Source organism: Phoca vitulina, unplaced genomic scaffold (assembly GCF_004348235.1).
Source record: "Phoca vitulina isolate PV1807 unplaced genomic scaffold, GSC_HSeal_1.0 scaffold126, whole genome shotgun sequence".
NCBI classification, from domain to species: Eukaryota; Metazoa; Chordata; class Mammalia; order Carnivora; family Phocidae; genus Phoca; species Phoca vitulina.
Window position 1 is genome coordinate 1233 of NW_022589829.1, and position 27772 is coordinate 29004.

At 39.9% G+C, this 27772-nt stretch overlaps 1 protein-coding gene across 1 annotated transcript; it reads left to right on the forward strand.

The window, feature by feature from the left end:
* Positions 1–342: 342 nt before the first annotated feature.
* On the forward strand, positions 343–27772 carry LOC116628737 (protein spire homolog 1). Its single transcript, XM_032399049.1, has 9 exons — positions 343–532; positions 3378–3468; positions 12862–13004; positions 19242–19283; positions 20101–20238; positions 20818–20888; positions 21434–21461; positions 21558–21694; positions 24191–27772. The coding sequence occupies exons 4-9, from the start codon at positions 19278–19280 to the stop codon at positions 24447–24449; spliced, it is 639 nt and encodes a 212-aa protein (XP_032254940.1). The 5' UTR covers positions 343–532; positions 3378–3468; positions 12862–13004; positions 19242–19277; the 3' UTR covers positions 24450–27772.

Consider the following 27772-nt stretch of genomic DNA (forward strand, 5'->3'; position numbering starts at 1 on the left):
TCACTAGCTCTTTGGAGACAATAAAGTAAAACTAGCCTCTCTGGGTCTCTGCAAGATGAAGAAGTTATAGTCAGTTATCTATAGGATTCCTTCCAGCTCTAAGTTCTAATGTATAAATGTGAATCTGTTACTATTCATTTAAAGGTTTTCTTTAATCTGACAGTATCTAACAAAAATGTTTTATATACATAGGCGTTATTATATCAAGGCCCTGTGTTGTGTTTGTGTGACATGGAAGTGCCATGTCACCTGGCTTGTGGTTTGTGCTACCAAGTGCAGGTATTTGGGAAAGTGCTTTTGGTCTGCTGATTACTTTTCTTAGCTTGAGAAAAGGTAAGCTTTTGCCTTTCTTTTACCAGATGTAACTACCCCTGAATCTCCAAAGAACATTGTGGAATCATCGCTGGTGAACGGAGGTTTAACATCACAAACGGAAGAGAACGGACTGAGTGCTGCACAGCAGGTGCCTGTGCAGCGGAAGAAGCTCCTCAAAGCTCCAACTCTGGCTGAGCTGGACAGCTCCGACTCCGAGGTGAGCCCCGCGACGGCCCTTCCACACATCTGGACTCCACGTTCAGAATGCGAGCCTCTCTGATCTAGCTTACTAACCACGTTGCCTCAATTGTTGTCTAATCTCTTCCCACCTTTCAGTCAATAAAGTTGGGATTGAAATTAATTTGTGTAGCAGGAAATGAAACAGTGGATTACTTACTGTTTTTTTGGGAAAGACCAGTACAGTGGCCATAGTTTATAGAATAAGTTTTGAAATATTTGTATGGTCTTAGATTATAGTGGTATTAAAATAAGTAAAAAAAAAATGCAAACATATTATCTTCAGAATGCTTCCCTTTGTTTTGGGGAAGGAAAAATAAAAAATATTTTTCCATGGATTCTTCTGTCTCTCTCACACACACACACACCCCTACCCATAGTGAAGCTTGTTCTTTCTGTAATAGTAATACCAGTAGACAGGTCTGCAAAAGAAAACTCTGCTAGGGTTCTTCAGATTTCATCTTTCCCCTGCTGCCCTTTGGAGGAAGATCTCACATCCTCCCTGTTTTTCAGAAACAATCAGGGTGCTGGTGCTTCCCAAATCTCTCTCAAGCCCTTTGTCTACAGCATCAGTATTGTGTATCTCCACTGTGTAAAATGAAATTACATCCTTGCCTCCCTCTTGCCTCAGGCCCTGCCAGACAGACAATACGCGCACACAGCCAGCCTCCTGGCTTGTTTGCTGTCGTGGTTGCTGGCTCCATCCGCTCCACATTCATCCAAGTTAGAATTAAGGAATTATTCCTTAATCACCCAGACCGGTTTCTGAGACGATTCTGGCAGCCTTCAGTACCACCCTTGGGGCAAGGCAGCAGTGAAGGAGCAGCAGGGGTTCTGGAAGTGACCTTGTTCCAACCAGGACCTGGTTAGGAGTCACTGGTCAGGATGTAGAACTAGAAAAGGCCTAGTTTAGTCAGTGTCAGAGACAGGTAACTGGATCAGACAATACAAACAAGCAGGTTTCTGGCAGTAGCTTCAGAGATCACAGACCACCATGATCCCCCAGCCAGGCAGAAAGTGTTTGGTCGAGGGAATAGACATGACAGGACAAGCCAAGCAGGAGTCTACACCTACATCCTCTCTCTGAGGAGATCTGACCTTCAAGTCCCCTGGCACCTTCTGAGTGTCTTTGTGATTCCTCTGGGCCAGGAACTAAGCCTAATGAAGATTAGTTTTCAAGCAGTGAGAAATTGGGTGCATCTGCCTGTGGTGGGCATGCAGGGGCAGAGGATCACCAGCAGCTTCTGGGAGCAAATCCCAAAAGGCCTTGCCGCCGTGCCAGTGCTCTCACCACCTCTCTGTCTCTTACTGACGGACTTGCACTCACCCAGCTGCCCCAGGATGGGCTCCTAGTTGTTCAGAGTGGGAGCAAGTCAGAACAGCAGAGAGGAGTGGTGTGGAATATGTGGACATGCTCAGAATCGGGCTTTGAAAATGTTTCTGGGGAAGGTTGGCTGAGGTATGTGAGGCGGGGGGGTGGGGGGGGGTTTCTGCTGTTTAAATCAAGGTGGCACCCACCTCATACTTATTTGGGACTACTGTGTATGTCTCCTTTTTCTTTTCCTAAGAGATACTCTTGGCTTTTATTTCCTTTTGACCTTTCATAGGCAGAAGGAGGTCATTCTAGTTGCTTGCTAGCTTTTCTGGAGATTTGTGTACCCACTACAACATGTTCAGGTTGAGGCTTTGGTTACATTGCTTGATTTATTCTTCATGGTATGTACCAAGAGTGAGGAGGTCACTCTTCAGACCTTCTTTGTTTGAACTGTGTGGTTTACACAGCCTTTTTTCGTCTCCTGTTCTTTGACCAGATCCTTTGTATTGTAGCTTATGTGAAACCAGTGCTTTTAGCAGTAGGTTTTAGGTGAGGCCATTTATTGTGAATGGCTAAATTAGTTCTTAAAGTCACCTTAACTCCGTAGGTCAGGGAGATAATGCACTCAAAATGCTTAACACATGTCTCACATAGTCATAGGTGAATATTTTAACCTAATTTTCTTTCTTCCACATTTAAAATATTTAGCAATTTTCTATAGATATTACGGAAATACATTGTCTTGTGGTTCATGTATATCCTCAATCACATAGTAGATAATAAATTTTTCGTGAATAAATATTGTACTTCTTGGTATAATCTGAAACAAATTAAGAAGATCTCGTCTCATTGGTAATAGGAATTTAAATTTTATTTTGCATAATGTAGACATTTTCCTAGATTCATATGACATTTTGTGAAATGTTTATTTTCATCCATTTATTCAACAAATATTAATATTTATTAATCACTTTTACTAACAGTGGGTTTGTTACTAACAACAATGAATGAGACACATAGCATCTACCTTCATGCAGTTACAATCTATTACTTTTACAAATGTGTTAAATATTTTCCTAATAATATTAACCACCATTCACTGTGTGCCTGGTAATGTGTTAAGCATTTTGAGTGCATTATCTACAAATGTGTTAAATATTTCCCTAATAATGATATTAACCACCATTCACTGTGTGCCTGGTAATGTGTTAAGCATTTTGAGTGCATTATCTCATCTGATCCAATAATACAGTGTAAAGATGGTATTAAATACGAAATGATGGTACTGAGGTGAGAAACTTGCTGTGTCACATCACTCTAATGAGGGACAAAGCCAGGACACAAACCCAGGCTTGTCTAATTTAGGTATCTTCTAGCTTATCTTCTATTTGCCTTGAACCTTTGACATAATGTGGTGCCTCACATTAAAATAAATCTCTAATAGTAAAATGTTATTAGCATGAGAGCACTAATGTCTTAGTGCTTATTTCTCTGCCCACACCTTTCTCAGGAGGAAACTCTACACAAGTCAACCAGCAGCAGCAGTGTGTCTCCCTCCTTCCTTGAAGATCCCTTAGTAGAGGCTGCGTCCACTAGGAAGAGTGAGTATTTGTGGTACAAAGAGCTAGCATTGGGTTCCTTCAAAAACACACTGGACCTAGAATAGGGAATCCCAAAGTGCTTTGTGATCATTTAGGGTGGAAAGAGCTAACCCTGGAATTTTCCCTAGTCAGGAGCATAAATATGGTTATATTCCTAAAGTGACATGGTAAGGTAGGGCTGAACTGATAACTGGGCCTCTCAGGTTCTTAACTTATAGCAGATCAGTCACCTTTGGGTTTACAGATAATAGTTGTAGGGAATAAGTCAACTGTCTCTGTGTAATTTACCTCCTTGTCTGAATTTAAGCTGGGAGCCCTAAATAATCACACTTGTTATCATTCCCACCCCCACACGTATACACATATCCATACCCACATACGTGTATGGATAGTAAAAACGCCTTTATAACTCTTCATAGGTTCTGAACACAATCTGAAGTTGAGTGATTTTTAAATGCTTTTTTTTTTTTTTTTTTTTAAAGATTTTATTTATTTGGTAGAGAGAGACACAGTGAGAGAGGGAACACAAGCAGGGGGAGTGAGAGAGGGAGAAGCAGGCTTCCCGCCAAGCAGGGAGCCCAATGCGGGGCTCGATCCCAGGACCCTGGGATCGTGACCTGAGCCGAAGGCAGACGCTTAACGACTGAGCCACCCAGGCGCCCCTCTAAATGCTTTTTAAAAAAATATTTATTTATTTGAGAGAGAGTGCAAGTCGGGGGAGGGGCGGAGGGAAGGAATCTCAAGCAGACTCCACACCAAGCGTGGAGCCTGATGTGAGGCTTGATCCCACGACCCCAAGATCACAACCTGAGCTGAAATCAAGAGTTGGATACCCAACCAAATGAGCCACCTAGGCACCACGTTTCTACATGTTTTTTTTTTTTTTTTTAAAGATTTTATTTATTTATTTGAGACAGAGAGAGCACATGAGATGGGGGAGGGTCAGAGGGAGAAGCAGGCTCCCTGCCGAGCAGGGAGCCCGATGCGGGACTCGATCCAGGGACTCCAGGATCATGACCTGAGCCGAAGGCAGTCGCTTAACCAACTGAGCCACCCAGGCGCCCTCTACATGTTTTTAATAATCTTTTTTGTGTGTAAGATCATTATAAAAGATTTAAAAATTACACATTAAGGGAGAGGATTCTGGGAAGATGGTGGAGTAGGAAGCACCAGGAATCTGTCTCCCACCTAGACAACAGTTGTACTGGCAGAATCTGTCTATGTAAGTTGTTTGGAACTCTGAGTCTGTTGAAGGCTTGCAACTTCCAGGGGAAGATTAGATGAAACATTGTGGTTAATTTCGTTCTTAGCACAAAAGTAGCTACTCGTGGCCCACCCCCCAGCCACAGTGTACTGTTCCTGAAGCAGCTGGCCCATAGCTTACAAGAGCTAGGGTGGGCAAAAAGAACCCTGTCCTCCAAATACTGGGAATCTGTCCTCGATTGCTGCATCTGATTCCAAAGGTGTAGGTAAAGAGGCAGTGATTATTGTTGCTTTGTTGCAAGCTCCGTGCATGCTAAAGTGACTTTCAGGGCATCTAAAGGGCTAGCCTCCTTACCCACCTCCTTCATTCTTAGCTTTTTTAATGTCTGGCTTCTGGGAGCCAGACATTAAAGACTAGGATATTCAGAAACTACATATACGGAGAAAATTATAAAGTGACAATGCATGCCCAGGGAATGGCTCATAAAAGACCTGAGAAGATCTTAAGTTTATATCTCAGGCTGATCCTCAGCACAGAGACAGCCTACAGCAATCAAGAAAACAATAAACAAAAACCATAACGAAAAACAGCAGACCCTGGGAAAGGGGCAGAATCTGAATTACCACATTATTAGATTCAAATGTCCAATATTCAACAACAACAACAACAGCAACAAAACAACAACAAAAAATCACAAGGCATACATACAAAGAAACAGGAAGGTATGGCCCATTCAGAGTAAAGAAATAAATCAACAGAAACTGTCCCAGAAAAAGAGGGGGATATGCCAAACAAAGACTTTTTAAAAACTGCTTTAAAATGCTCAAAGAACTAAAAGAAGATGTGGAGGAAGTCAAGAATCCAATGTGTGAACAAAATGGAAAGATCAATAAAGAGCTAGAAAACCTAAAATGAAACAGCAAACAAAAAATTCTGGAGCCGAAAATTCCAATAATGTAAATGAAAAATTCACTAGAAGATTCAAAGGCAGATTTGAACAGGCAGAAGAAAGAATCTGCACACTTGGAGATAGGACAATGGAAAGCATCAAGTCTGAAGAACAGAAAGAAAAAAGACTGAAGAAAAGCAAACAGACTGAGAGACCTGTGGGACACCATCAAGTGTACCAACATATGCATTGTGGGAGTCCCTGAAGGAGAGGAGAGGAGAAAGGGGCAGAAAGAATAATTGCAGAAATAATGGCTGAGACTCCCCAAATTTGAGGAGGGACATGAATGTAAACATTTAAGCAGCTCAACTAAAATGAAAGAGACCCACACCAAGACATATTGTAATCAAACTTTGAAAAGCAAAAGACAGAGCAACAAAAGAGAAATGAGTCACTACATACAAGAGATCCTCAATAAGATTTTCAATATATTTCTCATCAGAAATTTGGTGGCCAGAAGATGGGCCAATACAGCTTTCCACCCCACTATCTGAAAGTTTGCTTTACACCACTTCACTTTTTATGAAAGACCAACATTAGTATCTGTTTTAGCTAACTGAGAGAAATCCAAAGAGGATTTTCACTTTTACAAAATGCTTCAATTGCTTTTTTGGTTTATGCCATTTCAGCTTATAAAAGGTTTCACGGGAATGCTCTACTTTCAGATAGTGGGAGAAATCTGTATATTCAAAGTGCTTTAAAAAAAAAAAAGTCAACCAACAATCTTATATCCAGCAAAACTATTTTTGTTCAAAGTGAGGGAGGAATTAAGACATTCCCAGATAAACAAAAGCTGAGGGAGTTCATAACCACTAGACCTTCCCAGTAAAAAATGCTCAGAAGTCCTACAGGGGGAAATGAAAGGACACTAGACAATAATTCAAAGCCATAGAAGAAATAAAGATCTCAGTAAAATACATGGGCAATTATAAAAGCTAATAATATTGCAACAATGTTTGTAACTGTACTTTTTGTTTACTACATAATTTGAGAGACTAATGCATTTAAAAGAATTATTAGTCTATATTTTGGGGAAGACAGTGTATAAAAATGTAATTTTGTGACACCAATAGCCAAAAGGGACGGAGGCAGAGTTTTTGTGTGTTACTGAATTTAAGCTGCTATAAATCCAAATCAGAGTGTTATAATTTTAGGATGTTAAATGTAGTCTCCATGGTAACCAACAAGAAAATAGCTACAGAATATACACAAAAGGAAAATGGGAAAGGAATTTAAACATTTCATTATTAAAAAAAGTCAATTTAACATGAAAGACAAGAATGAAGGAAAAGAGGGACAAAAGCTGTAAGGCATATTGAAAACAAATAGCACAGTGACAAAAGTCCCTCCTGATCAGTAATTACTTTAAATGTAAATGAATTAAACTCTCTAATCAAAAGCTGGAGATTGGCAGATTGGATAAAAACACATGATCCAACTATATGCTGGCTAGAAGAGACTCCCTTGAGACTCAAAAACACAAACAGATTGAAAGTGAAAGGATGGAAAAGATATTCCATGCAGATAGTAACCAAAAGAAAGCTGGGGAAACTATACTGACATCAGACAAAATAGACTTTAAATCAAAAAAAAGTTACAAGAGACAGAGGACACTATATTAATAAAAGGTTCAATGCAGTAAGAAGACAGACAGTTATTAACATTTATGCACCTAATGACAGACCATCAAAATATATAAAGCAAAAACTGACATAAATGAAGGAGAAATAGACAGTTCTACAATAATAGTTGGAGACTTCAGTACCCCTCTCACAATAATGGATAGAAAAACCAGACAGAGGATAAGGAAGAAATAGAGGACCTGGACAACACGATAAACCAACTAGATCTGACAGACACATACAGAACACTCCCCCTAACAACAGAATATACATTCTTCTCCAGAGCACATGGGACATTTTCAAGGATAGACCATATGTTAAACTATAAGTTAAGTCTCAATAGATTTTAAAGGATAGGTATTATACAAAGTATCCTCTCTGGCCACAGTGGGATGAAGTTAGAAATTAGTAACAAAAGGAAAACTGAAAAATTCACAAAACTGTGGAAATGAAATAGCACACTTTTAAAAAATCAATGGATCAAAGAAGAAATCGCCAGAGAGATTAGAAAATATTTAGAAATGAATGAAAATGAAAATACAATACAATATACCAAAACTATGGGACACAGTGGAAACAGTGCTAAGGTGAAATTTATTGCTGTAAACACTTACATTAAAAACAAGAAAGTTCAGTGATTAGTCGCACAATAAATGTTCCTGTTTTAAGAAAGGAAGGAATGAATGAACGAACCAACCAACAACCTAACTTTACAACTTAAGGAACTAGAAAAAGAAGAACAAACTAAACACAAAGCTAGCAGAAGAAAGGAAATAATAAAGATTAAAGCAGAGATAAACAAAATATAGAGACTAGAGAAACAATGGAGAAAAATCAATGAAACCGAAAATTGGTTCTTCAAAAATATCAACATAATTGACAAACCCTTAGCTAGATAGACTAAGAAAAAAGAAGACTTGAATTACTAAAATCATAAATGAAGGGGTGATCATTACTGCTGATTCTACAGAAATAAAGAGTTATGAGAGAATATCATGAACAATTAACATCAAATTGGATAGCCTTGATAAAATGGACAAATTCCTAGAAATGCCAAGCCTAGCAAGACTAAATCAGAAAGAAAGAAAAAAATCTGACTAGACCAATAACTAGTAAAGATATTGAATTAGTAAGCATAAACCCTCCCTATAAAGAAAAGGCCTGATTCTGATGCCTCACTGGTGAATTCTTCCAAACATTTAAAAAAAACTATCAATCCTTCTCAAACATTTCCAAAAAATTGAAGAGGAGGGAATACTTCCTAACCCATTTTATGAGACCAGCATTACCCTGATACTAAAGCCAAACAAAGACACTACAAGGACAGAAATCTACAAACCAATACCCTTTACAAATACTGATTTTTTAAAAGATCTTTAACAAAATACTAGCAAACAGAATTCAGCAGTATATTAAAAGGATTATATACCCTGACCAAGTGGGATTTATTCCTGACTGCAAGGATGGTCCAACATATAAAAATTGATTAGTGTAATATGCCACATTAACAGAGTGAAGAAAAACCACCACAGGATTATTTCAATTGATGCTGAAAAAGCATTTGACAAAATTGAACACCCTTTCATGATAAAAACTTCAAACTAGGAGGAACTTCACAATAGAAGGAAACTACCTCAACATAGTAAAAGCCATATATGAAAAACCCACCTCAGAGGCGCCTGGGTGGCTCAGTCGTTAAGCGTCTGTCTTCGGCTCAGGTCATGATCCTGGAGTCCTGGGATCGAGTCCCGCATCAGGTTCCCCGCTTCGCGGGAAGCCTGCTTCTCCCTCTCCCACTCGCCCTGCTTGTGTTCCCTCTCTCGCTGTATCTCTATCAAATAAATAAAATCTTTAAAGATAAAAAAAAAAAAAAGAAAGAAAGAAAAACCCACCTCAAACATCATACTCAGTGGTGAAAGACTGAAAGGATTTCCTCTAAGAAACAGGAACAAGGCAAGGATGCCTGCTTTCATCACTTCTGTTCAACATAGTACTGAAAATGCTAGTGAGAGCAATTTGGCAAGATAAAGAAAGAAAGGGCAGCCAGAGTAGGAAAAAAAAAGGTAAAATTATCTCTTTACAGATGATATGATCTTATATGTAAGGAAACCCTAAAAGATTCCACACACAAAAAAAACCTGTTAGAATAAATGAATTCAGTAAAGTAGCAAAATATAAAATCACACAAAAATCAGTTACATTTCTATACATAAACAATAAATCATCTGAAAAGGAAATTACAAAAGCAATTCCACTTATAATAGTATCAAAAAGAATAAAATACTTAGGAATTAACTTAACCAAGAAAGTGAAAAACTTGCTCACTAAAAAGTACAAAACATTGATGAAATTAAAGAAGACTTAAATAAAGGGAAATACATCCTGTGTTCATGGATTGGAAGACTTAATATTGTTAAAATGTTTACACTGCCCAAAGTGATCTACAGATTCAGTGCAATCCCTATCAAAATGCCAATGACATTTTTGCAAAAATAGAAGACAATCCATTCTCTTTTTTTAAGATTTTATTTATTTATTTGAGAGCATGAGTGGTGGGGAGGGGCAGAGGGAGAGGGAGAAGCAGACTCCCCGCTGAGCAGGGAGCCAGACACGGGGCTTCATCCCAGGACTCTGGGATCATGACCTGCACCGAAGGCAGATGCTTAACCAATTCTACTTCTGATTATATAAGCAAAAGAATTGAAAGGAGAAAAAAAAAAGAATTGAGGGGCGCCTGGGTGGCTCAGTTGGTTAAGCGACTGCCTTCGGCTCAGGTCATGATCCTGGAGTCCCTGGATCGAGTCCCGCATCGGGCTCCCTGCTCGGCAGGGAGTCTGCTTCTCCCTCTGACCCTCCCCCCTCTCATGTACTCGCTCTCTCTCATTCTCTCTCTCTCAAATAAAAATAAATAAAATCTTTAAAAAAAAAAAAAAAAGAATTGAAATCAGAGTTTCAAAGAGATATACATCCATGTTCATAGCAGCAGTATTCACAATAGCTAAAATGGAAGCAACCCAAGTGTCCATCAGTGCATGAACAGCTAAGCAAAATGTGGGCTATCCATACAATTGAATATTACTCAGCCTTAAAAATGGGAAATTCTGCAGTTGGCTACAACACTGACGAAACTTTAGGACATTTTGCTAAGGGAAAAAGGCAAATACTATATGATTCCATTTATATGGGATTCTTGAGTAGTCAAAATCATAAAGAAGGAAAATAGAATGGTAGTTGCCCAGGGCTGTAGGTAGGGGAGAATGGGAAATTATTGTAATGGTTACAGAATTTCAGTTTTATAAGATGAAGAGTTATGGGGATGGAAGATGGTAATGGTTGCACAATGATGTAAATATTTAATACCACTGAACTGTACAGTTTAAAAATAAAGACACTAGGGGCACCTGCATGGCTCAGTTGTAAGTGTCAGGCTCTTGGTTTCGGCTCAGGTCAAGATCTCATGGGGTTGTGGGGTTGAGCCCCGTGTGGGGCTCCACACTCAGTGGGGAATCTGCTTGAAGATTCTCTCCCTCTGCGCCTCCCCCCGCTCATGTGCTTGCTCACTCAAATAAATAAATAAATCTTAAAAAAATAAAGACAGGTGTGCCTGGGTGGCTCAGTCGGTTAAAGCGTCTGCCTTTGGCTCAGGTCATGATCCCGGGGTCCTGGGATCGAGCCCCATGTCAGGCTCCCTGCTCAGCGGGGAGCCTGCTTCTCCCCCTGCTTGTGCTCTCTCTCAATCTCTCTCTGTCAAATAAATAAATAAAATCTTAAAAAACAAATACACTAAATATATTTTATGTATGTTTTACTGCAATGGAAAAAAAAACTTTCCAGAAGAAAAAACACTTATATATTAAGATATTTTTAGAACATTGATTTGATTTCTTATACACATGGAATTTTTAGTGATTAAAATTCTTTAGTATTTTGATTTACTTAATCAGATTATATCAAGAACAATAGGAGCTGATCTTGGTTTTTACCTATAATTGGTATTTGGCCAGGCCAATTAAATATTATAGAGATACAATTAAATCACATAATGGATTTCTGTATCTTTCTTGATTGTGGAAATTATGTTGTTTTTATTTAGCAATTTCTCTTGGTGGGATAGTCCAAATAGATGGATCACTTTAACTTTGTGTTGACTTTCACTTTCTTCACCCATAACACTGCAGCAGGCTTACTTTGCAGAGAGAGTAAGAGGAAGTACTAAAAAAAACTCGGTTAGCAACATTATTTATTTCTAATGTTCTCCTTACATTTGCACAATGTGAATCCAGAACCATTCAAACCCTAAAACATTCTCCTTTTAAACCCTGTCCCAAAATATTACTAGGCAGAAGATAGCAGGGTTACAGTGTTAACATCAAAACTGGAATTTACTTTTCGAAATATAAATAAAGCTTGATTTAAACCTAAGGACAAAATGTCTTGATAAACCTCAAAAATGAAGAGTTTTTATATTTCATCTTTTAAAAAGAATATAAAAGGACTATACATTTGAAAATTTTGGCATGCATCAAAAAAAAAATGAAATGTTGCCATTTGCAACGACATGGATGGAACTAGAGGGTATTATGCTAAGCGAAATAAGTCAATCAGAGAAAGAGAAGTATCATATGATCTCACTGATATAAAGAAGTTGAGAAACAAGACAGAGGACCATAGGGGAAGGGAGGGAAAAATGAAACAAGATGAAACCGGAGAGGGAGACAAACCATAAGAGACTCTTAATCTCAGGAAACAAACTGAGGGTTGCTGGAGTGGAGGGGGGTGGGAGGGATGGGGTGGCTGGGTGATGGACATTGGGGAGGGTATGTGTTATGGTGAGCACTGTGAATTGTGTAAGACTGATGAATCACAGACCTGTACCTCTGAAACAAATAATACATTATATGTTAAAAAAAAAAAAAAAGATAGTAGGAAGGAAAAAATGAAGGGGGGGAAATCGGAGGGGGAGATGAACCATGAGAGACTGTGGACTCCGAGAAACAAACTGAGGGTTCTAGAGGGGAGGGGGGTGGGGTGTTGGGTTAGCTGGGTGATGGGTATTAAGGAGGGCACATATTGCATGGAGCACTGGGTGTTATACGCAAACAATGAATCATGGAACACTACATCAAAAACTAATGATGTAATGTATGGTGACTAACATAACATAATAAAATAAAATTTAAAAAAAGGAAAAGAAAATTTTGGCATGACATGGGAGTCTTTTTGGACACACAGAACACATATTTTTACATATTTTACATCCCTGAGACTCTTTAATTGCAAAATTCTATGGCATGTAACATGAGGGCATTTGTATGTACAAAGCTGAGACTATAATTGTGTTTTTATGTATAAATTTGAATGAACATTAAAAATACGAAATATTTTTTCTTTTTTCCTATTTCTGTAGAAAAGTTTATCTTGCAGAGATTTTTCTATAACAATCCTCACAGTATCCCCAAAAGGACCTCCAATCTTAATCCTCTAATGAAATAAACATTTCATCTTTGAATGCAGTGTTTGTCACAAGTGACAAAGGGTTTTCTGTTAGAAATTCAAAATCTAAGATTTTTATTTTGTAAAGAAAGTTCATTTCAGTTTGGTTCTTTTCATTTCTTTAGAGCCTCCAAAATTCTTGCCCATATCATCAACACCCCAGCCAGAGAGACGGCAGCCACCCCAGAGACGACATTCCATTGAGAAGGAAACACCCACTAATGTAAGACAGTTTCTGCCACCATCCAAGCAGAGCTCCCGATCTCTTGTAAGTAACTGGAAGGCTTCGTAGTAACTTAAGGATCAGTTAGAGGCCTGTTATCATTAGCTTTCTTGAGACGATGATTAGGAGAAAAAAAACTTCCAAACGTTAAAATGAACTTTAAACAGCTTTATTTCCTTTTAATATCTAAAGAAAACCCACTCTAACAGTAACCTAAATGAAATTTGATTTGACCATTCTTTGTTCATTTTAAAGTACTTTTTTTTTCAGAAGACTTATCAGTGGTTGAAAATATGTATTATTATTAAAGAAATGCTTTCTTCTTTTTAAAGGGAATTAGTCTGCTTAAAAATTGTTGAAACTCATCAAAAAGTTAGCAGAGTCTGACTACAGTACACTATTTTATTGAGGCAGAGGTATGAGGGGAGAATTTTGATCCATTAGAAACCATTGTACATTGTTTTCAAGTATGTTTTATGATCTTGGAGCCAAAGCTGCTGTTTGCACTGGATGACAGTTCTGCTGTTTTCCCAAGACTTCAGGTTCGTCTAGTGGCTTTGATTCCCAGGACAGTAGGTCCCTGCCAGGAAGAATAACAGACCCTCTAACCAAAGGAGGTCTGCAAAGATTCTTCTGTAGTCCCACTAGACTTCACAAATATTTTCAGGCAAGACGAAGACTTCAATCAGTAATTCTACCAGCAACCTAATATCTAATGTTTTCTCAGGTGTTCATGAATAAAAAGCACTGGAATATGCTTACTCCATATTTTCAGCCATATTTTTAGGCTATCTTGAATCATCAAGGGTTCAAATGAAGCGATAAGAGATGTCCCTCCCTCAAAGCAGAGGAAGATAGTGTAGTTATTGTAAAGATACCAAGTTTGAACAGAGCTTTATAGTGTTGAAATTTAATCAGTCATCTGTTCCCAAACAGTTCAATTAAAGAACTAGTGATTGTATGTATGTCAATTCCTGATAGAATTCCTCTAACTCCTAGATAATCACTGAAACATTGATTAAATATAGCCTCACCAGTGGTTTACCAGTAGAAAAACAGAACTCTAACCAGACAGGTTCAAACTTCAGAATCCAAAGACTTTTGTTAATGTGAACAACTTTTTGCTTTAGCAAAATATAGTTATTGTCACAGCTTAAAAGTCTGTGAGAGATCACAAGTCCGATAATCAGGAGATTCTTCTCTTCACCCAACTTTTCTCTTCGAAGCCAATTTATCATTCAGCTGTGCACCGGGCCTTGTGATCACAGGATACCATTGTTAGTGTTAAATTTTAAAATTATCGATGTAGAGGAACTCTCAGATCAATTAAAAGAAATTTTAGCTACTGAGACAAGTTTTGAATAGAAGAGAAAAAATACCACAGAAGTAATAGAAGAAAGACCATCAGCTGACATCGAGGGCCCAGAAGTGTATTCCTGACAAAGGGGAACTCCATGTGTGCTAGGTCAGGCTGTGAGTTATTTTTTGTGGAGAAGAAGAGCGAGATAAAACCAATCTGCAGGCCATCAAAAGGAATGAGATCTTGCCATTTGCAACGACGTGGATGGAACTGAAGGGTATTATGCTGAGCGAAATAAGTCAAACAGAGAAAGACATGTATCATATGACCTCACTGATATGAGGAATTCTTAATCTCAGGAAACAAACTGAGGGTTGCTGGAGTGGGGGGTGGGGTGGGAGGAATGGGGTGACTGGGTGATAGACACTGGGGAGGGTATGTGCTCTGGTAAGCGCTGTGAATTGTGCAAGACTGTTGAATCTCAGATCTGTACCTCTGAAACAAATAATGCAATATATGTTAAGAAAAAAAAAAAAAGAAGAAGATAGCAGGAGGGGAAGAATGAAGGGGGGGAAATCGGAGGGGGGGACGAACCATGAGAGATAATGGACTCTGAAAAACAAACTGAGGGTTCTAGAGGGGAGGGGGGGGGGAGGATGGGTTAGCCTGGTGCTGGGTATTGAGGAGGGCACGTTCTGCATGGAGCACTGGGTGTTATGCACAAACAATGAATCATGGAACACTATATCTAAAACTAATGATGTAATGTATGGTGATTAATATAACAATAAAAATTAAAGTTAAAAAAAAAACCAATCTGCAGTCACAGAGAAGAGTCTCAGTGAAAGGCAGTGGAAAAGCACTTCTGTTCAGCACTGGATGGCGTCCAGGTTCCACGCGGAACCACAGCTCCCTCGAAGGGCCCAGCGTGCCAGCTGACACAAAGTAACATTCAGGTCAGAGTAGTGACCCTTCTTGCTAATAGCTTGGTTTGGGAAATCCATAAGGTCACACTCATCTTGCGGTAGTGCCCTCTAGCTTGGTAAGTATCATTTTTTAAAGTATGACAATTTAAAACTTTAACTATATTTAAGAAAACAAGGAATCATTGTGTATTTAGAACCCCTCCACTGAAAATGGCAGAAAGGTCTTCTTAGGTACTCGTTTTTATTTTTACTGTATCTCCCTCCCTTTCCTTAGGATGTTTAAAACGTAATTTTTTTCATCATTTGGTCAAATGATTGAGGATGATTGCCCATCTAAGTGAAAGGCGACTTGTCTTCCAGCACCTTCCCCAGGGGCCGGGGGGGGGGGCAAGTGCTGCTTGGTGCGCGCCCCCACACCCTGCTTTCACAGGCCGGGGGGCGGCCGTTCCCAGGACAGCCAAGTTAGGAGCACCTGCTGTGTGAACTCCGAGAGTCTCTGGGAATGATTTCCTGGTGTGATTACTGATTTACGCCTATGGGAGCAGACGTGGTGTGGACACACACATGTGGAATCTACCGTTAACATCCTCAGTGGTGTTTTTGTTTTGGTTTTCTTTCATGCTCTGTAACCACTATTTGTAGGTCACTCATGTTCAGCATTATTTTCTCCTTTTCTTTTCCCCCTGCCATTTTCTTTTTCCCTTATCTATTGTTCAGGTTCCTAGGATAACCAGTGTTTGGCCAAGGACGCCTTTCCGACCACTTTTTTCTACCATACAAACAGCTTCTCTGCTCAGCTCTCATCCTTTTGAAGCAGCCATGTTTGGGGTAGCAGGGGCTATGTATTATCTATGTGAGAGAGCTTTTACCAGCAGGTGGAAATCCTCAAAGGTTGGCCTCTTTCTGCTGGTTCTGGGAATTATTTCACTCTCTCTATCTCTTTGACAGTGATACCGCCACTACTGCACTCTGGACAATTAACAGCTTAGATGGGCACTTTGCTTCTGGTCATTGATTCCAGTCTTTTGTAGGATGCATAGAGGACACCATGAGCTCAGCTGAAAGGAAAATGACCTTGAAAGGACAACAAACTCAAAATGCAGCATCAGATTAGAGGGACCTGTGAGTGACCCGGTTGTACAGCGGAAGGAATGCCGTCTCCTCTCCATGTGCAGGGAGCACTCCCCGAGAGCCTGTGGGGCGCTCTCCTCCCCGGGCCTTCCCGCCATCGCAACAGCATTTGCGCCCTCCCCCAGCTGACAGAGCAGCCTGCTGCCAGGCCACATAGCCACGGGGACCCCCCCACCCATGGAACCACGTCATTCCCCGTTTCCCCGCACACCCCACCGTGAGCTCCAAGGGGCTGTGCAACCCTAGGCTCAGAATCTCTCTGTTCCCCAGCATCTTTCATAAAGCTGTGTTGTATGGGTCGGTGTTAACGTGGTTTTTATGACAGCCCACTTCTCTGTAGAGATTTTAAGTTTTCCTTTTATTGATGTGGTTATTTTAAATATTTTAAATTTTATGCCTTTCATTACTTTTTAGATTTTCATACAGAATATATTTTTTAAAGAAAGGATAATACCTGCCAAATCCCAGTGAAATCAGAAGGTCTCGAACTATGCCAAAAGCTTCCCCGGCCCCCAGAGTAGCGCGCGCTGCCGACGAAACTAGCGTTTGCCACTGCTCTGCTGTCCCGCCTCATACAGGCTCCTGGCTCTCCTAGGTCCTTCATTTACTAAACCTACCCTGGGCAAATGAACCAGCAGCTGGCTTCTTTGCTACTCTTTATTACCCATCTTGGTTTGGAGAAGAGACTCTGAATGTAAATGAAATCCATCAAATTCCTTTCTCTTCTTATGTCATGAAACAGAGGATAGATCTCTATTCTTTTTGCCATTTTAGATCTGGCCCTTTGGGTAGTACGTGGTCAGGTGCAGGGATGGCATTTTAACTCCTGTCACTGTTACTGCTATTACCGAAGATCTGCTGGCATGTTCATTTTTATTATCAATCCTCCCCAAACAGAGATCTCTGTATACTAAGGCTATACTATTACTGTAGGCAAAGAGTTCACTTTGAGTTTTAAAGTTGAACTCGAAAAAAGAGAAGAGTAATTAAACTTAACAGGTGCTATTTTAATTTAAATTTGCCTTGGGTTTATTAAAAACTCAAGAAAAAAATGGTGGTTTTGGATAATTTTCAAATATCTGCTACTTACAAAGTTTTTGCTCATTAAAAATACTATATAGAATATGCATATTCCCATTCTCTCTGTGGTTCAGAAACTGGAGTCTACATTATGCTCTATAATTTCTGTGCTCCCTTACTCTGACCCTTCTGAATGGTAAATGTAACCAGAATATTGAACAAAAACTCAGGAATTTTAGTGACATACTTACAGAGTAAGTTCTAAAGGCTCATCTGCTCCTTTAGCATATTGGAATCTTTATTAAAACTCCTTCAGATTTAGCTTCCCTTTCCTAAGTTTAGGAGTGAGATTGAAGCACAGGGAAGCAAGGGGATTTTAGAGTCCATGTCTGGCTATGACCGAGTTCAGGGCGTGGGGAGGAGTGACCAAGCCCAGTGTAAAGCTCTCACTCACTGTTAAAGCCCTGAGTGCTCCTCACATTTTGGAGCATTAGTATCTCAGCAAGATCTGTTGAGGCTAAGGCTTAATTTGGCTTTGGGGATGTTGAATTAGTATTTTTTTCTCAATTGAAAAAAAAAATAAAAACTAATTCCTAGTAACTATTTATTATTTTCTTTCATGTTGCATTAAAGTTTTGTTGTCCTTGGGAAAGCACCAGAATTAAAACATTAGCATTTGACCTGATGGAAATTATTTTATTCAACAGTAATCTGCTTGAAAGTTTAAAAAAGAACAAGAACACACACAAATACAGTTTCTTACTATGTCCTACAAAGTACTGGATTTGCATATGGTTCAAAGCAGTAAGTTGAAAGTATGCTTGACTAAGTCCATTGTGACTTAAGACTGAGAAGAGGGAAGTGTAGAGCCTGTCAGGTCTATTGTGTGTGCTAGGATATCCCTGCAAATAAAAAGGATTCCCATCTACCGGAAATGTTTACCAGTCCTAGTTGTAAAGTTCATTAAACTGGCACCATTTGCCTTCTTCCCACCTGCACAGCACCAAATCCCAGGTGGTGAGTATCTGGTTAGTTGCTAGATTCATACATTAGATTGTTCCCGCTCAGCAGTTTTGTCACATAGTTAGCTGGCAGAAAATGCACCACAGTCACACTCATCACTAATGAATAAAAAAGACCATAGGAAAGCTGCTTATGAAATATGTTAAAAGCTGAGAAAAGCCATCATTCAGACGTGTGCAGCCAACAAAGCTTACCTCATGCACAATTTTAGTGGCCTAACCTTCACACAGGCGGTGCATTATTCCCACTTGACACTAGGCTATTTTCTCAGGGTGGAGCAAAACAGAGTAGATACTGGACAAGCCAATTTAATCCTGTTATCTTTGAAAGCTTTTCCCATTGAAAGAGAAAATTATGTGATGGTGATTTTTTAAAAAAGTATTTTAGACATCTTAGAGCAAATGATATAATCTTCCTGAACAGACTACCTTCCCACCCTCCAGATACTAAGCTCTTCCTCTTAAAAATTCAGTTGCAGGATTTTTTCCAAAACATTTTTAAGCAAATTTAACCTTCTTTCAGTCTGCCTGAACAGCAATGATTCTGTACTGATTGTTAGTAAGAAGCAGTTCTTCAAACTACTTTTCTTAGTAAATGCTAATGTTTATCAAGTTTGCAACCTAGATTTGTTTTTGTTTTTCTGATTGAAAGACAGAACTGAATGTTAAAACTCCATAAACTGACTGCATTCATAGTCATGTGCGTTCCCATTTGGCTTGTTTGATTCCAGAATGCCTGTGAGCAATGCTATTGTGTGTGTGTGGGAGTGAATTATAATGTGTTTGCACTGAGAACATTAAGTTTCAGTGTCCCTACACCACAATGGCCCCTGTGAAGCCTGGCAGGGTGAGAATGCATAAGACCATTCTGTCTTTCTCTTAGATCCACCAATCAAGCACAGAGCCGGATGGGGAGCAGATGGGGGTGAGGCTCTTTTATTCAGTGGGATCAGTTACATCAACATCTTCCTCGGCTGTTTTTAGGGAAACCATTAGCATAAGACAGCCAACATAAATATTTATTGTGAAATTCTTAAGATTTTCTCCACGTCTTTCCAGTGCTGACTGTGTATTCTGCAGTTATTGAAAAGTAATAACAGAAGCCCAGAGAACTGGGGGCAGCCTGTGGAGGTTGTCCCGGTGGTTCCGTGTTCCAGTTCCACTTGTGCCATTAGCGTTTTCCACGATGTGCTGATGTAACTTACCACTAAATAAAGCTTCTCAGTATAAATTACTAACCACATTCTCTTGGCTATTCTGGGTACCACAGACCAGTTTTCTAAATTGTACCAATGTTGATTTGCAGTTTATCTATTAGCATATAGTATAAAACACAACAGGAAGTAAGGTCTTGGCATAATCGTAAGAGCAAACTCACGTCAATTTGGTTTAGAACAAGAAAATTTTCTTCAAGATTTCAGTGCATAGATACATAGCTCTGCTTAATGGAATAGAAACTTGAGGCAAAATATGTACCCAAATGTGAGTACCTTTCCTTTTCCTGGAAATTTCAATAGGCTATGATGTTTGACATGGTCCCCAGAAGTTTTCTGCCATCCGTTGTCTTGGTGTGATTAGAAATTTTGTGGTCCCCAGAGTGAGCCAGCTCTGTTCCAGTGTTCATTGGGAAACCTCTTTTCTTCTCTGAAGCTACTAACCAGGTGTCTGATCTGAAGGGAAATTGTGCAGTGCCAGAAAAGGGGGGTGGGAGTTTCTTATTCATGTGGAATTTTGAATTTCAGGAGGAATTCTGCTATCCAGTGGAATGCCTAGCTCTCACTGTGGAGGAAGTGATGCATATTCGTCAGGTCCTGGTGAAGGCAGAGCTGGAAAAATACCAACAGTATAAAGATGTCTACACCGCCCTGAAAAAAGGAAAGGTAGAGCTATTTCAAGTTGGTTGATAAGCAGGGTTAGAAGAATGATCTGGTCTCCTGAGGGAGTGGTCTGCTGGCAGCCAGATGGTATAGGACTTGTAGGGGATTTTAGGAGGTAAGAGGTTTATTCTCTAATACACAGTTCCTGTTCTGCCTTGTTTACAAAAAAAAAAAAGTATTTTTGTTTCTCCCTGAGAAATCAAAAACTGGAAGATTTAAAACAACCATAGTAAATAATGGCATACCTTCATAAAACCATGTCTGCATTTTAAAGGCTTGTAAAGAAACTATATCTGAGAAAGAAACTGTCTTAGAACCTTCTTCAGATTGATTCCATGATGGTGAGCCTCTGAGAGCTATGGAATATTACTACCTTTTAAAAGTGGAATTATAAGTAAATACAGAGTCAAATTATAATTATCACAGAGCCAAACTTGAAAACAGGGTTTCTGAATTCCCTTTTTCCTTCTGTCTGCTAACCTTCCCCATTATATAAATGTAAAGTGTATTTAGACGTGTAAATTAGGAAATTAACTGCTGGCGGTGCTTTTTTCTCCCTTTAAATTTTTTTTTTTTTTTTAGCTCTGCTTTTGTTGCCGAACCAGGAGATTTTCCTTCTTCACCTGGTCTTATACCTGTCAGTTCTGTAAGAGGTAAGGTTTTTTATAATTGATGACCATAGTCAAAGAAACACTGATCGCATTCGTACTTGAATCATTTTCCTACACAGGAACAATATTAGAGATTACCCAACCCATTATCAGATTGTGCAGTGCTTGGGAGTTAATAATACTGATTTCTTCAAAAGAATAGAGCAAACAGTTACTTGGAATAAAACCTGGAAAATGCTTCTCTGCATGTATTTCTTTTACATAACTAAGATCACTCTAATAATCATATGTCCACTTGGAACAGAAAAAAAGTAGATGTGATTGTCATGTGATCCCTGGATAGACAAGTAAGAGAAGCCCAGACAGATATAAGTTGATCCTTTGACAGGAAACAGTGTAAGAATTAAGGTTTACAGATTGTCTTCTTGGTGATCCACAGTCATATCCATTTGTTACATTCTGGTAGAAAAACCAGAGAGTTTTTGCAGTTTATTATAGAAATTCATAACCACGCAGCCATTGGCTTCTCTGACTCTGCAGTCCATCCATGGTATCATGCTGAGTAACCTCTCTGATTTTGTATACAGGCCGGTGTGTTCACAGTGTTGCAAAAAGGTAAGCTGAGCTTGGTGAAATTATAATTTGTGTTAATTTTCAGTAGTCTGCCTCTTTAACAGTACTGCTCATTCTCGGTTTTATTTGGGATAATAGATGCGGCTGCCCTCCAAACCATACTCCACTCTTCCCATCTTTTCATTGGGACCTTCTGCCTTGCAAAGAGGGGAAAGTTGCATGAGGCCAGAAAAGCCTGCCACTGGCCACCATCGGCCACTCCGGAGCATTGCCAGGTGAGCAAGGGGCCTGGGACCTCAGAGCATCCTCTGTAAAAGAAGAATGTTCCGTTTGAGGACTGCTGATGGGGTAGGGTTTGGGCTCAGCGTGGTTTGGGGTGGCTGGGTGGTTGGTTTTAATATAGTTTTGACTTGCACACAAGTCTCCAAAACTTCCTAAAGGTAACTTGACAAGGGAACATGGCTAGCTGCTTGAAGCATACTTGAATGTCATCATTTTTTTTCTACTTTAGAAATAATTACTTTTGTGTGTCCTTTAAAAGTCTTTTTTTAAATTTAATTTAATTTTATTATGTTAGTCACCATACAGTACATCATTAGTTTTTGATGTAGTGTTCCATGATTCATTGTTTGCGTATAACACCCAGTGCTCCATGCAGAATGTGCCCTCCTTAATACTCATCACCGGGCTAACCCATCCCCCTCCCCCCCTCCCCTCTAGAACCCTCAGTTTGTTTCTCGGAGTCCATAGTCTCTCATGGTTCATCTCCCCCTCCGATTCCGCCCCCCTCCATTTTTCCCTTCCTTCTCCTAATGTCCTCCATGCTATTCCTTATGTTTTAGAATCAGCTTGTCTATTCTACAAAAATTTCTTCTGGGATTTTGATTAGCAACGTATTGAATATAAGTATCAGTCTGGGGAAGAACTGACATCTTAACAATATCTAATCTTCCAATGCCTAAACACTATTTCCCCATTTATTTAATTTTTTTAAAAAATCATTAGTTTTTGATGTGGTGATCCACGATCCATTGTTTTCGTATAACACCCAGTGCTCCATGCTGTATGTGCCCTTCTTAATGCCCATCACCAGGCTAACCAATCCCTCCTCCCCACTCCCCTCTAAAACCCTGTTTGTTTCTCAGAGTCCATAGTCTGTCATGGTTCATCTCTCCCTCCGATTCCCCCCCCCTTCATTTTTCCCTTCCTTCTCCTAATGTCCTCCATGCTATTCCTTATGTTCCACAAATAAGTGAAATCATATGATAATTGACTTTCTCTGCTTGACTTATTTCACTTAGCATAATCTCCTCCAGTCCCATCCATGTTGATGTAAAAGTTGGGTATTCATCCTTTCTGATGGCTGAGTACTATTCCATTGTACATATGGACCACATCTTCTTTATCCATTCATCTGTTGAAGGGCATCTCGGCTCTTTCCACAGTTTGGCTATTGCAGACATTGCTGCTGTGAACATTTGGGTGCATATGGCCCTTCTTTTCACTACATCTGTGTCGTTTTTAAAGCTGACCTTGTTTTCAGTGGAGTTGAAAACTTGCACGTAACAGTCTAATCTTTCTTCTTTAGTTTTGAAAGCATATCTGTTTAGTTCTAGGTTTCCAATGGTCTGCCATCACTTTGGCTTATCTTCCTATTGTAAATATGGCAGAAATAAAGCTTTATGCCAAAAGCTTTATGGCAGTTAAAAAAAAGTTGCCTGAATATCAGTCCCTCTGCATTTAACGCAGAGTAAGGTTACCGTTGGTCCTTAAGGAAGGACAGAAGGAGGTCAGGCCAGCTTGGCTCACACACTCACAGGGCCGAAAAGGTCGGAGTTTTACACACCAGCCTCCCCCGGTCGGGGAGGGAGCCCAGCACTAGTGCTGGGGGCTTGCAGTGCTACTCCTGCGCACCGTGGCTGTGGGCGGTGAGCCAAGGAAGCCGTGAACCCCGCTGGTGACTTGTGCCCGGCACTGTGCCATGATAACCTCCGACTGTGGATTGTCACCTGTGAGCTCAAGGCTGTGGGGCACGTTGTTGTTCCTTTCTGTACCTACTCTAAACTTATGTTCCTGTTTGGTTTCACTAAAGTAGTCCATGAGTAGATGATTCCTAGTTATTTCAAAAAATTACCCAAAACATTTATTACGATGTTGATCTCGTTAACTCCAGCTCTCTGGAATCCAAATAATTAGTCACCCAAATAGAATTGTCGGGAGAGGGGAAGATATATTTGATAAATGCAAAAATGCTGAGGAAGCTGGTCTGAAGATAACTTTCCAGGATTAAGACCAATTGACTTCAGTTTACTATAGTCTGCCCTCCTCTCTACAGTTATCTCATGTTCACCAACTCTGACGCGGGGTCACTGGAGAAAGAACTTGAAGTCCCTTCTGAATTATCGATAGGACATTAGCAACATGTACTTTGATTTGTTTTTGTTGTTAAAGTCTACTGTAGATCATGTATGGTATTCGGGTGAATAAATATGCTTTTTTTCCCAAAAATTCTGGAAGGGACACTAAGAGTTTTCAGTATTATTATTTCATTTTTTCTTCCATATTACTATTTCTTACTAAAACATGTTTCCTTTTTTAAAAAAATATTTTGAATTTTATTTCCAATTAGAAATTCTTCCTTTGGGAGAACATGAGATGACTCGCCCATTCCATAATGTTTTGGCAACAGATTTACTTTTTCTGCATGTATTTTCTTAGTATTGCAGTAGAACTGTAAGTAACAATATTCTAAACGTTTTGTTTTGTTCCAGGTTCCCCTCCAAATCTAAGTCTGTGGACAAATCCGATGAAGAACTACAGTTTCCCAAAGAGCTGATGGAGGACTGGAGTACTATGGAGGTGTGTGTAGACTGCAAAAAGTTTATTTCGGAAATCATCAGTTCGAGCCGGCGCAGCCTGGTGTTGGCCAACAAAAGAGCCCGATTAAAAAGGAAAACACAGTCCTTCTACATGTCCTCCCCAGGCGCCTCGGAATACTGCCCTTCAGAGAGGACTATCAATGAAATCTGAGCCCGTGCCTTTCAGTTCCTTTGTGTTCCGAGTCGGCACTAGCGCGGGAGAACACTGAGCTGGGCTGTCTCTCCTTGCCGTGGTCTTAGTTAATAGGCTTGAATTTGCATTAGATCAGGTTTTTCCGCATCACGTTGTTCCACAGACTGAATGCTGTGTTCATCTCGATTGATGGTACGTGACAGGTCAGCCAGTTGCTCGTCCGCACCAAGAGAGAACAATAGTTTGAAACTTGCTCGTGTGTGTGTGTGTGTGTGTGTGTGTGGAGTTGGAGGCCAGAGACTTTCTCCTTAGTTCAGTTCCTTACTGTTCCTCAGATCATTTCCTGACTAAGGCAAAAAGCTTCTCCCGTGAGAAATCGGCCTCACAACGGTGTCGATGTTCACACAGTTCTAAGCAGTAAGTCATATTGGCATCTCCACCCGACAGTGTTCCTATCTAATGGACATAGTGGCTGGGCCCTGCCACATACCAGGTCCCCGGGGTCGCCGGGCCAGGCTGTGTATCCGCTCACGGCACAAAACCTGGAAGGATTTGCTCCTATCAAACTGATTTTAAATTATTGTTGCTCTGCGCAGGGACTTCATGCCTGCATTCTAGTGCAGAACATCTGGGTAAGCTGTACACCCCAGTGGGGGACCATTTCCTCTGAGCCGCTGTGTTTGCCCCGGTGCCACGGATCAGTGTCTCCTGCGTGGGTGACAGGTTTTCATTCCCTATCTTGAATGTATTATGGTTACCTATGGTTTTGTAACAGAGGTCTAAGAATTAAAGTTTTGTGGGAGTTTCAGGACAAAAGAAGGCTAAAAGTTTGTCAAGAAGTCGAGTGTATTTTGGTTAACTGTGAGAAGGGTTGTGACAGCGTAGGGTGCCGGCCATTGCCACACTTCGGGGAATGAGCTGGAGCTCATCCGTTTTCAACTACACTTTCCATAACTTTATAGTCTTAGCCATCACAACTAAATTAAGCCACAATTTGGTACCTAAGGTCTCAAACTGAAATTTATTTATTTTTATAAATGAATTTTAAGGGGAAAAAACATTGTCTAGTTCTTTTAAAATTACAAGAAAATTAACCTGCTGATCGACTTTTTGGATGCTTTTTGCACAAGTTTTCCTTGCAAACGACTGGAGTGAGTAGGGTGGGTTTTTGGTGGAGGGAGGTCGGAGGGTAGCAGATACACACCTGAGATTTCTCAGCTTGTTTGTCCCCTGCTAGGGGCTGTCCTTTGTTATTTTAGTTATGCTTAGAAATGGCCATCCCATCAAATTGCCATTGATGTTTGGAAAATCGGTTAATGCACATGCACCAGAGCTTCCTAAAAGCTATAGGACACATCTGGAGTCCGCACTGCAACAGCACCATTTAGTAAGAGGCATGGCAGGCACATTTCATCCCACATCCAAGCATAGTGACATTTCTATATTAGATTCACAGTAATACCTCAAAACTGCTCTGGTAGTAGTTTTTAATGGATTGAAATTTACAATTTAGTAAATGGCTTAAAATTACTTATACTTATGAAATAAACTTTACCAATTGACTAAAATAATGCATGTTAACAGTTCGTCTGTATTTGCATGTAAACATGAGCCACCAGAGAACCCTTCTTCATTTTGCACATGTTTAAATTATTTTAAAGACTCTCCTGTAAGAGATTTAAACATTATATGGGGTGAATCTCATTTATAAAATTTTCCAAGGGACTATTTGGACTCTATACCCCAGATGGTTTGGTGGAAGCCACACACCCTTTGAGGGCCCAAGGTTTGGGCCTCGAAATGACTCTCGGGAGAGGGAATGGTATTTGTGTAGGTACATAGACATGACCCACGATAGTAGGCTTTTTTAAATAATGACTAGTACTGCTATTACTAAAACATAAGAAACTAAGCCCCTAAAATGAGAGTTTCATTCACATTCACAAGGCAGATACCTAGCCCATCTCAATCTTTGGCTTCACTCCTTCAGGTTTATGATGCTGTCTAGGCTGATTAGGGCATTATGATCACTCTTACCAGAGCATTAGAATGTGAATCCTTCAGCAGCATTAACGAGGTCTGTCAAGTGGGTGGGAGGTCTACATGAGACAGTTCGCAGTGTGAGAGGAAGACACGTGACACGGTTGAAAGTGTAGAAATTGAATTAGCATCACTTTTTATTGCCAAAACAATTTCTTACAATTTCTCCCATATCCATGACATGTACCCAACACCTCAACTAAATTAGGTAATTCCCAGAGAGTAATTCACTAACAGCTTATGGAGCATGGTTTTACCCTTGTTAACCTTAGTCTGAATTTAGGCCTGTCTTCCTCTTCTTAATACTAAAATGACATGCCTTCGCAGTATTCTTTTTTTCCTGGTTTCCGGCTATTCAGCATTTACACGTGATCCAACAACAGCAAATCGGCTAGCTGGTTAGAAGGAGATGTGTCTGAGAGCTCGCGTGCACACCTGAGCAGAGCCCTTGGCGCATCCTCCAGCACCTGCCCCTTTTGTCCCAGACTTCACGAGCTTGCCCTGCTGGGAGAGCATTCCTTCCCCACAGCTTACCTTTCTACCAGTGTCAGAGTAGATAAGAATGCTTGTAAATACTGTAATATATTTATTAATATTTGAAAGGCATTCATTCAGTGGACAATGGGAATTAACTCTCCCAGGACAAGTAAAAATGAAATAATTGATGTGTACATTGACCTAACAGTCTTACTAGATTTCAAGTCTTAAGCCTTTCAAATTAAACCAGAAGGTTGTTATGTAGGAGTTTTAAAAATGATCTTACCTTTGAAGAGATGATGTGATTAGCACCGTGAACTCATACCATGAATTTTTTAAGGCTTTTATTTTTCTAACTGTATTAATAAATACAACAATTGGATTTTCGGGGTCACATAGGAGACATGAAAGTTTTAAATTATGTTGCTATTTGCTAAAGCAAAATGGCAGAAAATTTTGTTCATGCCAGACTGTTCGAAGAGCCATGGAGAAATGTGTACGCTGACTGGACTTTGACCTGGCTTCCTGTGTGTATGAAAATCAAGGTATCGCTGGCATTCAGGGTGACTTGACGGTACTAAACGTTTTCCATTCAAGTCTTTTATTTTAAAATTTAGGGAAAAATAAAATGGCTTTCCATCATAACTTCTGTGTGGAGTTCCTATTGTAAAATAGTGTTGTCTTTTGGTAACTAGCCGTCAGAAGCCACCTAGGTTAGGAAGGCAAGAGACTTGCATCATCAGAAGTTACGATCAGGTTGAGATCGACACTCTGACAAGGACCACACTAGAAAAATTTTAAAAAGGGGCACCTGGGTGGCTCAC